At 38.3% G+C, this 15,229-nt stretch overlaps 1 protein-coding gene across 1 annotated transcript in view; it reads right to left on the bottom strand.

Annotated features, from left to right (window-relative positions):
• LOC124170989 (glutamate--cysteine ligase regulatory subunit) overlaps positions 1–15,229 on the bottom strand; it is a 30,416-nt gene continuing 15,187 nt past the window's right edge. The window contains exons 5-6 of the mRNA XM_046550098.1: positions 13,434–13,548; positions 1–651 (exon numbers count right to left, since the gene is read on the bottom strand). Of these exons, the coding sequence (XP_046406054.1) occupies positions 485–651; positions 13,434–13,548 (282 nt within the window). The 3' untranslated portion in view covers positions 1–484. The remainder of the gene's footprint in view (positions 652–13,433; positions 13,549–15,229) is intronic.

Here is a 15,229-nt window from a genome sequence, read left to right as displayed (position 1 = left end):
AAACATGCTACAAGTTTATTATTTTCCAAGTCTTAAATTGGGGTGGTCACGCCCCAAAACATGTTAAAAGTAAGAAAATATGACCACAACCATTTCAACATCTCCAACATGTTCTTCGAACAACTTTGTTTATACAAACACTGGTTTAAAACTTTTTGAAAGCACTTTTGGCCATCACAAGTTGTTTCAATTGAACTTTGGTTTCATCCGTTTGACATATGAGGAAATATTGTACAATAAAAGTATCATACGAGGAAACATAACATATGTCCAATAAAAAATAACAAATACCAAATATCAGAGCTCTACAACAAAAGCACTAAATGCATAGGCTTAATACCAATTAGGTAATTTTACATTAAAGCATAACATATATTAGAACAATACACATGAGGGAACACTTCCGATAGAAAAACAATAAATTTAAAACATGGAGTTTGAGCAGACCAATAATCAAGGAAGAGGCAGTTGAAAGGGATAAAATCTACTTTTTCAAACAAAGAATGTACCCTTTGCTAGTCAAAACTCCTCTACACTTTATATGTATATGATATCTTGTAGCCCAGAGAAGTGATCGTTTAGCCATATACTTGGTCAAGGGGCGATCAAGTTCCTTAGTAGTTTCTTCCAGCAGATCATCTGGGAGTATGTCTAGAAGAGACAAAAATGATTATTATTGAGCATCACCAATGTAGCAACTTCTCTAAATTCTAGAGCAAAAAGATGAAAAAAGCATACATGTATGTGTGAGTTACGACTGATAATTTATTCATAGAATTTTCTAAACATAAAATATGGCATAAAATGAAGTTCTTCTATTACTAACTTCTATTGCGTAACCTACACTCATCAAATACTAAAGCCACAAACCATCATAGACAAGAAAACATCTACACCCATACAAAGACGAATAATTAGTCAAAACCACAGTTACTTACAAGAAAGGAAGAAAGTCATTCTTACGAACAATTACCCATTTTGTATACCTTAGCATTCACGTCTTACCTACTTAGCCCACTATATACCAGCAATATCACAATACTTGCCTACTTCTTTCAGAGATTAAGATGTACATATTCTCATAATTGATTTTACAGGTGTAACACAATGCTGGTTCCTGCACTGATTTTTTTATATAAGGTGGATAAACTGCAAAAGGCTCTGATTATTTGATTTTATACACTCACAAAAAGTTCACATACCTTGTTCTGAATTCCATTGTTGAAACGTTGGCATATAATAATAATGTTTTTATTGGTCCTGATACTTTACAAGAGTAAAATGTGGGACAAGTCACACATTGAAAAAAGAAGGCATAATACAAGAGTGACATCACATAAGAATACAAAAAAGTAAAAAACAGGGGAAGAGGTTAAGATACCAAAGACTCTTCTAGAAATTCTTGATCATTATAGTGGGCTTTCTTTAGCAGCAAGTCTTTAAGTCGTCTTTTAAAGGATTCTCTGGAAGTAGTTTGTTTAATGGCAGAGGACAGATGATTAAAAACGTTGATGGCAACATGAAAGGGACTCTAGCTATAAATTGACTTGTTGTGGTGCAGCAAGTGCACATCCACTCTCTGGCGAGTGTTCTGCCCATGTACATATTTGAGCATTTACCTCAAATTCACTTTTATTATCTAAAATGTAAATACAAAGATGAAAAATGTATAAGCTTGGCAGAGTTAGAATGTTTAGCTCTATAAAATGAGGTTTACAGAATTTTCATGCCGGTATTTTAGCTATGTATCTAACACATCTCTTTTGCATTACAAAAACCTTTTTAAAACAAGAAGAGGATCCCCAGAAAATGATGCCACATGTTAGATGTGACTGGAAAATACCAAAATATGCCATTTTTCGCACTTCAAAGTTAACAATGTGAGCAAGATTTCTCAAAACATAGCCACATTGGGCAAGTTAAAGGCATAAGTGATTTATATGGATCTCCAAAGTCTACGACTCATCAATTAGTAATCCTAAGAACTTCACATTAGTAACTCTTTCAACAGATTTCCCATTTCGGTGCAGATCTCAATGTGGGACTTCTCTCTGGCCGTGAAATTGAATAAAATTTGTTTTTTGAGTATTGATGGATAGTTGATCCTTCTGAACCAGTTTTCTAGATGCTTTAAAGAGGTATTTAGCTTGAACTGTAACTTATGAGTATCCTTGTCTCCTATTGCTAAAGTTGTATCATGTGCATACAAAACAATGTTTTTGTAAACAGAGCTGTTTTGCAAATCGTTGTACTCATTTGAATCCCAAGAAAATATAATCTTTTTAACCCTTTCGCTGCTACAAGCGGGAATACCCGCAAAAAACATTATGGTTATTGCCTGGGACATGCGGGGATATTCCACGACTTTCAAAAAACTTTTCCTTTCAACACGACATGCGGGTAAATATCTACGTTTTCGAAAAACCCTCCCTTCGGTCGTAGGTGCTGTCATCTGCTCGAAATTCTAGCGGAACTACGTCCATTCGTGCGGCAACATTCAGCGATGTCAAATGAATGATTCAATTCATTTTTTTCTGGATAATAGGCAAAATAATGGAACCGATGAAAAATCTATTGAAGCAGCAAAAGGGTTAAAGTAACTCATTTGTACTTTTACCTTCTTGGAAACCATACTGTACTTCATTTAAAATTTTGTTTTTCTTTATGTAATAGAAGGGATTCCACTACCAAATATTTCGTCTGATTTATAAAGAAATGGGTTTCGGAAAGGCTCTCACCAAATTTTACCATTGAGCGCAGAATAATTTTGCCCCTAGAGCAGTTTGAAGTTTCAACTTTAATTCCGTGCCAAAAACGTATTTCTCGGGCGACGCCATGTTGATGACGTGTGAACCTCATGATATCTGCATTGCTCACGTAAGGAGTGCATTGTCATATACGTTATTTCAAGTATAAGTAAATACTAGATAAAACGGAGAATTTTAAATGAGTGGAAGGAAACCTCATGTATATTGTTTCGTGCCGAGATGAGAATTTACCTCTCGTTAAACTCCAGAAAATTATTTTTTGTGGTGCCAAACGACCCAGACTGGGGAAGGGGGTGGTGCTACGCTGCACGGAGACTGCATATTCCTTCAGAAATAGGCTGTTATAGAATGTATGAGGGCCATTTTAATGTAAATCTCTTCTGCTTCTCAAAGAGATTTAGTTTCCATTACTCCTTTTGTTGTCTTTGACCACACATCACAAAAATTTCGTATGTGCTTAAATGTATACGCACTCAACAGGAAATTTTACTTTTTAATTGCAAATATATCATTCTGCTTCAATTTATGTTGGATATAATGATTATTTCGTGGGCATTTACTGCATATTTGCCCAGGTGGTCACCCTTTGTTTCTATCTTGGGCATTAAAAGCCAACTATTGCAACGGAAAGGGTCTTCGACGCTAACCTGGTGATGTGTCGAATAGTACAAACTAATACATGATAATCTCAAATTTGTACTCCAGGAACACTACGATATCGAATTACTCACGACAAACAGAAGTAAGCAAATTTGACTCCCGCTGCCGCCAGGTCTATAAATAGAAGAACAAATAGTAAATAATAAACACGGATAACTTTGTAAATCTTACAACAAAACAGAGAAACCGGAGGTAAATACTTACTGAATGAATACTAGCAAATAGTTCGAACTATCATTAATTGAAAAAGAATAATTGACAAATAATAAATTATAATGTGTGACTCTCGCGGCTGAGCTTAAAGCCACTGAGTGCGTCCACCGGGTTGCGGATGGTGGGTCGACCTTTAGATATAGAGGTTAGCTGCGAGATAAGAGAGTTCTCTCGCGGAATAAGCAGTCGTGGACAAAAAGCGGCGGTGTTCTGAGGGGGTATTGGGCTACCCTTGGGTAAGGTAGACCATTCAAAAGATACCGAAACCTGTGAAGATATCGTGACTTGGCATCTAGGGGCCGCCAACAATTATGCCTCTCATCACCCGGGGGAGAGGGCAGCAGCTCTTTTTCACATGCCCGAAGGTGGAGACCATACTGGTCGGTACAGCGACACACATTTCACTACGGGCGTGGTAACATTTACCGTATAAGCGCGTGTAAGAGGCGCACCTTTTTTCCCAGACATTGCAGCCGAAAATGGGGGTGCGCCTCTTACACAAACTTCTTATCTTCCCCTTTACCGGTCGCAAGTCCAAGGGGAACTGAGTGGCCTTGGTTTTCAGCATGAGTCGGTCATCATGAAATCATCAGCATGAAACCCTGGGTCAAAATCAAGTGGCAGGCAGGGGAGTTTCTCCCTTAGTGACGTATTTTTTAAATGCTCCTGTTTGAATTTCTTGCAAGCAGCGCGCCGTCACGTCGGTACCCCAGAGGTGAACATTGAAAAGATCGCACGGGGTGATTCGCTCCGGAGCGCGCGCTAAATTTACTGCCCAGAGTGGGCATCCCACGGCACTTATACTGCATATAGTAATATTGGTGTCAAAACCTGCGGTTGAAAAAATTCAAACGAGTGTGCTCATTGTTGGACTAAATGGTGGATAGAAGAAATCGGAAATGCTTACAAGTGAAGAGCGCTGAAGGAGAGGTCGAGGGGAAGGAGCGCGCTCCCTCCCCTCTGTATTTAAAGCTACGAGGCTATGAGCGAAGGAGCAAGGGAAGAACACGTCCGATCTTGCATGTGACGTCGTTGCCTTTAAAGCGAAGGGGCGAAGGCGCACCAATGTGATACACGCAGTTTGCGTTGCCTGAAGTTTCCAGTCCGTCTCGTCTTGTTTGAATGCGCATATGCTACGCCTGTTTCTTCCGAAATTGTGCTGTTTGGACTATGTTGAATATTAGTAGCCTTGTTTTAGCTATAATTCTTTGTGTCAATCAATTAGAGCTCAAAAAACTTAAATGCTGTCATATATACGTCGCGTTAGGTCTAATTCTTTTTAGAACCTCGTGCGTGTCATACATTTGCTGAAAGATATCTAGATATCTTCGAGCTCAGAAGGTGACTTACCTAGCATTTGACCTCCAGAAACTCGGAGAATTGAACCTGGTAGACCGAAAAAGGTCAGTTGGTGAAATGGGGTAGGGATGAAACAAGTTTCCATTGTTCCCCTGTAACTTGATATTTTCCTGTGGAGTCTCGGAAAGGAAAAAATGGCAGAGGCATTGGCTGATGGAGAGCCGAGTGTAGTTCCGTTAGGCCCCTTGCACACACACCGATTTTGGACAATATTTTACTGGCGAAGCGATGCTTGCACACACGCCGGATTTTTACCAGTCAAACGATAAGTTGCTATGTTTTTGAGCCGGCGCCGGAGATCCACAGTGACAATGGCCGGCAGCGAACCGGCATTTTGCCGGTGCCGGCATGTGGTTGGTACGTGTGCAAGCTCCAATGCTCTCCCATTGTTCACCATTAGAATGTGGACGGCCGATATTTTACCGGCCGTTTACCGGTGTGTGTGCAAGGGGCCTTAAATCTACAACGTGGATATTATCCTAAGGCGCTGAGATTGCCCCGATTGTTGTCCAAGCTCTTGGGAAGATTCATGCTATGTGCCTGTTTTGCCTTAAAATTTTCCGCGGCTGCAATTCTATTGCAATACTCCTGCGAGAGCTTTTCAACAAAATTGTTCGTGAGTAGGACAAGCAACGTAGAGCGATGGCGTATGCGAAGAGAGGATCGGATCTCTCTCTACTCCCTCTCATGCCGCCGCAGTTATAAAAATTTTCTCTTTCAAATAGTACTGAAAGAGGACATTTCGATAACCGTCGAAATTCCAGGCATACGTCTGCAACACCGCACGATAGGATAAAAAAAATGTCACAAAATTTTTTTTCTTTATAGCTTCGATCCTCAAAATAAAGGTGCGCCTCTTACACGTGTTCCCCTTTTACACACGCTTATACGGTACTTTTATGGCTGTAGTAATGCGATGAGGAAGGCAAGGGGAAACCACCACATTATCATCCCGAGGAGTCGCAGCTACTCCACTGAATTTATATAATGACATGATGGAATTCTCTCGGGTAAAATATTCTGGAGGTAAACTAGTCCCCCATTCGGATCTCCGGGCGGGGACTACTGGAGAGGGTACATCAGTCAAAGGTGATAGAATGCTAAGGATAGGAACATGGAACGTTAATTCACTTCGTACCTGCGGTAAGCTAGAGCACTTGAAGGTGGAGATGCAAAGAATGAACCTCGATTTATTAGGCATCAGCGAAATGAAGTGGCCCCAAGAAGGAGACTTTTGGAGTGGAAGCTACAGAATGATACACACAGGATTGCTAAATGGTAATGCTGGAGTAGGCATAATGCTTAGAAAGAGTGCCGGGATGCGTGTTAAAAGCTACCTGCAGTTTAATGAAAGGATAGTAATGGTGTAGATAGAAGATGTCCACCAAGATATAGCGGAAGTTATCAAGCAGGTAAGAGGGGAAGAAAATCTTATTATTTTAGGTGACTGGAACGCCGTCATCGGCGAAGGTCAAGACGGAAAAATAACTGGGAAATATGGGTTGGGTAACCGAAATGAAAGAGGAGAAAGGCTACTTGAATTCTGCACTGAGCACAGGCTAGTGGTAGCCAACACTTTATTCAAAAACCCCCTGCGAAGAAGATACATGTGGAAGATGCCAGGAGACCTTAGAAGATTACAAATCGACTACATTCTCATGAAACAAAGATTCAGGAACCAGGTGAAGGACTGCAAAAGTTATCCAGGAGCAGATATCGATAGTGACCATAACTTAGTTATGATGAAATGCAACCTTAAATTTTAAAAATTGAAGAAAGCCATGAAAAATACATGGCAGGTTGAAAAATTGAAGTAGGTTCAGCTTCAAATGGCTTTTAAAGAGGCTGTAGAAAAGAAAATAGGGGAGGATACAGCCAATAAACCAATGGAAGAGAGTTGGAAAACCATTAGAAGTGGTCTGCAGGCAGTAGCTGAGGAAGTTCTTGGTAAAAGAAGAGTCGTTATGAAAAAACCATGGATCACGCACGAAGTATTTGATCTCATTGAAGAAAGAAGAAAATACAAGGTTGCGAAAACAGAGGAAGGACAGAATTGTTACAAGAGGATAAGGAACGAAATATGTCGAAAAGCACGGAAGGCTAGAGAAACGTGGATGAAAAGTATTTGTGAAGACGCACAAAACAATCTTAAACATGGAAAAGTAGAGGCCGTCTATCGGATAGTGAGGAACCACTTCAAGGAAAGGGGCGTAAGATGTAATACCCTTAGGGACAAAAACGGAGAACTAATGATTGAAAACGAAGGAAAAGGGAAGAGATGGAAGGAATATCTGGAAGATCTGTACAAAGAAAGCAGCCTCAGAACGAATGCTATCGAAAACGAGAGGGAAGTGGATGCCGATGACATGGGAGCCCCAATTTTAAGATCAGAATTTGATGCGGCTGTAAGAGACCTCAGGATAAATAAAGCATCTGGCATTGATGACATTCCTGCAGAACTAATTAAAAATTCAGGATAGAAGACGTTGAACCAGCTATACAAAATCATTAGTGAAATGTATTCCACAGGTGAGATACCAAAGGACTTTGAGAGGAACATTATAATCCCTATTCCTAAGAAGAAAAGAGCGGAGAAGTGCGAAGATTTTAGGACCATAAGCCTTACTACACATGCGTCAAAGATACTGACAAGGATCATCTATAGAAGAATAGAACGAAAAGCAGAAGAGTACTTGGATGAGGACCAATTTGGATTCAGAAAAAACAAAGGCACAAGGGAAGCAATATTGGCCCTTAGACTGCTCATAGAGAAGAGAATGGAAAAGAACAAGCCAACGTTCGTTGCGTTTGTGGACTTAGAGAAAGCATTTGACAATGTGGATTGGAGCACAATGCTTGGAATTCTTAAGGAAATTGGGGTTCTTTATAATGACAGAAGAATCATACACAGTTTATACAAAAACCAAGTAGCTGTGATAAAATCAGGGCCCAGCTGTGAAGAAGCAAGAATTAGGAAAGGAGTGCGACAAGGCTGTTCATTGTCCCCCATAATTTTCAACGTTTACATAAAGAAAGCTATTAATGAAATCAAAGAAAAGGCATTGGGAGTGAATATACATGGAGAAAAAATTAGCATGCTAAGATTTGCTGATGACATAGCCGTTATAGCAGAAACAGAGACGGATTTGAAAAATATTCTGATTAATATGGGTAGGGTAATGGGTAGATATCAACTGAAAATAAGCACGAAGAAAACCAAGATCTTAGTATGCAGCAGAAGAGAAGAAGTCAAGACTAACATTAAAATAGGGAAGCAAAAACTGATAGAGGTACATAGATGAATTCGGTTAATTGGGACGCAAGATAACTAGTGACGGGAGAAGCAATACATACGTAGGTGTGAAAAGATTAGCTGATAGGAGAACTGAGTGGAGAGCTGCGTCAAACCAATCCTAGGAATGTTCACCGGTGATGATGATGAATGTGTGACTCCTTTCGCCAGACTTCAAACTGTACGTTAATGCTAACGCCAAGATTTTATCCACCATTTTTCTCTTAATTTTAAAAATTCGCATCGGCAATAATAAAAGCATAATATCAAATACAGCAAAATTACGTTTATAAAAAACCTGTTAATAAGTAGGAAAACGAGCTGAAAAAATAATGAGAGACAGTCCCGACCCCTCATTCTTCACTACCCGAGTTCAAAGCGTTGCTCACTAGGCCACCGCCGCAGCGACCCGTCACATGACAAAAAACATATAATAATTACTTTAACCACTAAGGGTAAAAACCAGTGCAAGTATGCAGTAAATGCTCACGAAATAATCATTACACCCTACATAAATAGAAGCGGAATGATAAATTTGCAGTATAAAATAATTTGTCCCTTTGTGTGCATGTATATAATCACAAGCGGAATGTCAGCGGAGTGCAGCAGATAACTACAAAAGGAGTATAGGATACTAAATTTCCTTGGGAAGCATAAGTGGTGCTACAAACTTTGTCCTAAAACTTTTGAAAGTGACTGTACGTGTAACTCCCGATGTAAATATAAGTTAACTTACGGATATTTTCATGTAAAAATCCCCATCTCTGAGTTACTCTTTCATTTTGATCACAATTGTTTACCATTTTTCATAGCACAAAACTGACTTGAAAATTTATCAGGAACATAGGAGGACCAAAGCAAGACCTCTGCTTCAAAAAAATGCTATTCCAACGAAATTTGAATGCTAATCCTTAAAGAAACAGAGAGAACCCCAAATTTCCTCCCTTCAGAAGGAAAGAAAACAGCTATAGCTATAGCTATAGCACATTTGTTCATTTATTTCACAATTTACATTCGGAAACTGAAAACCAGTAATAAGTAAAGGATTTTATGATGGTAAGTCCACAAATTAAAACATCCACGATAATTGCCGTGATTACTGTCTCTTTCAAAAGTGTAAACATTCCATCTTAAGAAGTTTCATTTCAATGAAATGATTCTTTTTGAGACAAAAAATTGTCCAGAGTCAGTGTTAATAATGTCAGTACACTTCTGGTATCTGCCAGAAAAAAATTAACAACGTGTTTCGCCATGAAAAAAAACTTCTGGCCACTATTTCCACGAACGCAGTGTGTTTACGGCTTCTTCAAGCATTACTCTCGCAACATTCATGAGGTTCACACATCACGTGGCGTCAGCCAATAGAAATAAGTTTCGTGCCATGGGCGTGGCCAAAGATCCTAGTGGACTTTCAAACCTACTTATCTAAGTTAAAAATCAAATTTGAACTCTAAAATTTGGCGTGTGTGTTATTCATTCATATCTTTTTGGTTTTAAATAACGAAAACCAATTTTTAATTTTGAGTGTTCCCTCCTATTGTAAAGTCTTTCTTGCATTAGGGTTTTTTAAATCTTTGAAAAGTTGGTCAGTAGAGAAAATGGTCGGTAATTGCTTATGTTATCCACATTCCCTTTTTAGTGAATTAATCTTATCTTAGCAATTTTCAGATAGTCTGGGAATTCACCGTTTACAAATGATTCCTTTATGATGAATGTAAAAAGGTTAACTTATTTAGCACATTTTCTTATTATCTCTTTAATTTTATTCTTTAGTTTACTAATGCACTTTTGGACCTCATTCTCTGCGACAGGAATTATACCCATGGATGAGCTCATGTGGTGACAATTCTGTACATACATTAAAATCACCATCATTCCCAATCATTTTGTGAAGGTTCAGAGGAATGTTAGCAATATATTTGTTTGCATACTCTGCAACTTCTTATGGATTTGATGGGTTCACCCCATCATCATTTTTCGAGGAAGAATATCCCTACTGGTCACTTTACCCTCTGTCACATTGTTCACTACACTCCCAGGTGTTTTAATAACATTGTCAGATTGTCTAATAATATTGTTATAATAAAATTGCCTGGATTCTGTGAGAAATGACTCATTTTTTTATATATTTGAATTTGATTTTTGAAGGCAGTATCATCCCGCCACCTTTTCACAGTGCATAGTTCCCTGAACTCTCTACAAGCTGCCCTAACCTCATCTGTCACCCAGCTTTTACTTTTATTTTTACACGTAATAGGATCAATTTTTTCGGAAAACAACTCTCAAATAAAAGTTTTACATTGCTAATAAAATAACTATACATTTACTGAACATTCTTTAATTTAAATAGTGGCTCCAATGATATTTCATGGAGCCCATCGTAAAAACAGTTTATACAATCATTAGAGTAATACCTCCGATATATTTTATATAATAAATTCTTGGTTTTTGGCACTGCATGTAACTGAAATTTAAAGTCCAGAACTGAGCCTTTTCAAGTCATTGTTAATTAGTACCTGACATTAATTATCCATAGACATTATAAAATACCGTAACATATATGATTAAAAATATGGCAATGAATATTCTACCCAGCTGTCAGACAGAGTAAAAAATACCAAAAAATATTCAATGGCTGGAAATTTCTAAAATTTTATCTGACTTGGGGACCATAATGTATTAGTTCATCTCATTTTTGCAAACTCTTTTGGATAAATATTACCTTTGTGTAATAAATTAATGAGATATTTAAAGTTGCCACTTGCTAAGCTGTCTATTGGAATAAATGTATCCACAATTAAACTTTTCCTACTTATTTATCACATGAATACTTAAACGACCAGAGTTGAAAGGTCATTCCTCAGAAAATAAAAGCAAATAAAAAAGGAAATAAATTATTAACTATCAGATGTCATGTGCATACTAAGAATTGAAAAGATAGACCAGTGGGGGAATATGCAACTCTTGAAGGATTAACTGGATGATTTCACTGAAAAGGTGAATTCTTTCAGTGGTTACAGGGATAAGACTTAATTTGTAGTAATTAAAATTAGTTGATTGAAAATTTATTTCGAAGAACAATAAATCGGTTCCCATATCCCAAACATCGACAGTGGAGGTCACTTATTTACACCCCTCTACCGCTTATCAACCGACTGGTGGTATACTCCTAAACAGGGCAGGGCAAAATACAAGCCAAGAAGTACTTTAAATACAAAATACCACTCCAAATGCATTTTAAATACAAAGTACCACCCTAAATGCATTTGAAATGCAAAATACCGCTCCAAATGCATTTGAAATACAGTAAATTCTCGTTATTACGAAGTTCGCGGAACCGAAAACCAGAGGTTTGTAATAACGAACTTAACACTTAACACGAACGCAACACTTCAATTGAAAGCGTTTCTTTCAGGAATCATCGCAAAAAAACATATATCGCAAAAATTCCCTGTCTCTACTATCTCCCGTACATATAGTCGTGCTGCGGAATAGCGTCATAGTCGTGCGTTTGATACTCGTGATTAAATTACGCACAAATATCAGTAAATTCTCGATATACAAACAACATGCCTTCCGAGATCTTGTTCCTAATTAGATAAACCTATGCAAGACATCGAAAGTGTTGTTATCCTGCAGAACGCAACACTTCAATTGAATGCAGCTTTAATTCAATATTGTGAAGAACTGATCTAGCTGCTCGTGCGACGCGGTTGGAGCCGAGAACAATTCGCTGTCCACGGCAAGGAAGAACGGGCGAAACGCTGAACAGTTCCTGAATTCACAACGAATTCAGTTGACATTTTGTTAAGACTGTACCCAAAGTGAGAGTTCCGTTACGCCACACCGCATCGCATTGGCCAACACCATAGGCACCAAATTTGAATTTTTCGAATCCTCGTATCTCTGAAAGTTGAATGTTCTCCAGAAGAGGACTTATAACACGGTCAATTTACGATCAGTAATGATGAGCCACCATTATTGAAGGAATAAAGCTTATTATATGATTTTGAATGGATACTGAAGTATCTCCTACTGAAGAAAGAGCCATAATTGACGCTCATGAGCACAGTGCATGAGGAAAACTTAAAACGTAGATCAATGATGATAACGTAGCGAAGTGTATCTGCAACTTCGCGGCACTTCATAATATAGTTCATTTTATAACCGCCGGGACCGGGACTGAGGTTCGTAATTTCAAAATAACATTTCTTGTACTTTAGATTGGATTAGCCTTTTCGTCGGGACCACATTTACTACGTAAAACGAGAACTTCGTAAGAACTTTGTCCGTATTAACAAGAGTCTACTGTAAAATATACCACTCCAAATGTATTTGAAATACAAGATGGTGAAAATGGAGATCGTTTTGTCATTCAGATAGGTTGGCGAGGAGAGGCTATTGTTTTGGCATGGAAAAGATTTTCCATGTGGAAAGATTTTTTTTCCTTCAAGTGTCAATCTAAATCCTACTTATATTCATCGCTTCCACAAACGATCAAAATATCAAATGAGATAGATTTCACATAGTGCGCATCATTAGCAGGCCACCCGGCATTCAAGAAAAGAAAGGAAGAGGACATCTAAGACATAAACTTCACTCCAAGAATATAAAAACAAACATAATAAAATCTGACATGAAGATAGTTCGATTAAACAGAGCATTAGTGGTATGCATTAGGTAAACGTAGATACAAGCAAAAAACAAATTAATTCCACAATAGCATAAACTATGATTAAAAATGGGTTGGTTCCTCTTTTTCACCCCATGCAAATTCTAGTCCGTTCCTTTGTCCTGGTTCTTGGTTGTAGTTTTAATCAACTGTTCCATTAATACTGTTTTATTTTCATTAGCCATCACTGATTTCTGATAAGATATTATGAAAACTGCCTTGAATAACACACTAACCCATCACACAAGTGATCAGTTCCACAACATTTATCTACTACAGGAATGGTGAGCAAATTAAGCTTAAGAAAAGTTTACAAACTGGGTTTTTGGACAAAGTATTTCTGTAAGGATTCTTTCTAGCTTCAGTTCCAAGTGTAGTTGTAACCTCATAAACCTGTGGAACCAAGAATTGCAGAACTGAACCAACCCATCCCTACTTCTGATGCATGACTTGAAATGTAATTACTAACCAGTAGGATCACTGTGGGTGAGCAACTGTATACTGTGCTCACGTGTAAAAGCCTGGAGAGGTGGAGGTACAACACAACAGTGAGCTAGGTTGATTTGAACAATTCCTGGTTTCACCTGATGAAAAAAAGAAATGTTACTGCCAAAAAATCAAATTCTTGAGTACATACTTCAAACACTTTCAATGTTTTCGAATTCACAAACTACAATCAAGCTTCCATGAAATACAATGATTCAAATTCATATGTTCAAAAGAAAACCATTTTTATAGCACCATGGAGGAGAGAACTTAAATTAAAAGAAAGGTATGGACTTCAAAATTTCAAAGGCAACATCAATATTCTAAACAGGAAACAGACATGACCCCATCTTTATCAACCCATATCATTAACAGGTTTGCTGCAGAGCTGAATTACTCTTCCCAGGTTCAGACTGCGGTGCAGTCTACCAGTTCATATTCTAGCCACTGCCAAGTAGTGGTGCCCTGCTTGGAGGTCTTCCACCAATGAGAGCAGGTAGACGGAAAGTGGAGGAACACAGGGCAGCCACAGTTTGGGCTCCCTAGAGATGTGAACCATGTAAGATATAGGTACTTTTAAAATTAGGACTAAATGTCAAGTAAGCATGTTCAATATCAACTAAGGATCCAACATTAGGCAGTCCATAAATAACGAATAAAAGAGGTTTTGAAAAAATCAATGCCATAAACTTCAAGAATCATGAACTCTGGGCAGGCTTCATAGATCTCCGAAGAGGTGAACAGCAACAATGAATGATGATTGTGGGAAGTGAGGTGAAAGGATGGTGGGGACTACTGGAGTTATGGGTATAGGGTTATATGTGCATAGGGGTAGGGAGGAAAGAAAATGAGAGGTTGCTTTAGCAGTAAACGGCAAGATGGCTCAAAGAGTGGAAGGTATAGATCAGGTAAGCGAAAGGATTCTGGTGGTAGAAATTGAGGCACAGCCCACCAACCTTGTGGTGGTTTAAGTCTTTGTGCTCACTGGCATTCATAGAAAGGATGAAGTCGATAAGGTGTATGAACAGCTTGAGGAAATAATTGGGAAAATCCAGGGTAAGAAAAATCTAGAAGTAATGGGAGTGATGGAAATGAAAAAGGAGAATTTGGATTAGGAATGAAGAACAACCAAGGAGAGAAAGTAGCTGAATTTTGCAAGAGAAAAAATTAATCATGACAAAAAATGGCTCAATCACCATTAAGGTCGGAGGAACACATGAAAGAGCACAGGGGATATGGAGAGATATCACACTGCATCATGGTAAGAAGTTTAGGAACAGAGTGAAAAAAATGTGTAGTTTTCCAGCAGTGGACCTGGATTCAGATCACAACCTAAAGTTGATGAGATAAAATGTAAGATTCAAAAGACTTATGAAGTAGAAAGGTGAGGAAATGGTATTTAGAAGCTCTGAAGGGCACTATGAGGAGAAAATACCAGAAACTAGGACAAAATAGTATCCAGGTGATGGAAGATACACAGCCTGTAAGAGAAAGGATGGAATAATAATATATCTTTAATGGTGAAAGGGGCTGAGAAGTCGATTGGCTGCATTAACAATAAAAGGATAAAGAAGCTGTAGATAATAGAGATAATTAGAAAAGAAATGGAGGAGTGAAGGCAGTAGAATAACGTGGACACGGCAGGGGAGAAGGATGTATAGGCAAATAAATAATTGATTATGGCATGAAAATAAGGCGGCAAGGGACGCTTGGTGGAAAAGATAGTGCGAGGAAATGGAAAACTTTCAAAAGATAGGAGAGTTAAGCACATTGTATGCC

This window comes from Ischnura elegans, chromosome X (genome assembly GCF_921293095.1).
Source record: "Ischnura elegans chromosome X, ioIscEleg1.1, whole genome shotgun sequence".
NCBI classification, from domain to species: domain Eukaryota; kingdom Metazoa; phylum Arthropoda; class Insecta; order Odonata; family Coenagrionidae; genus Ischnura; species Ischnura elegans.
The sequence above is the reverse complement of the archived record's forward strand: the minus strand, read 5'-3'. Positions and strand labels throughout refer to the sequence as shown.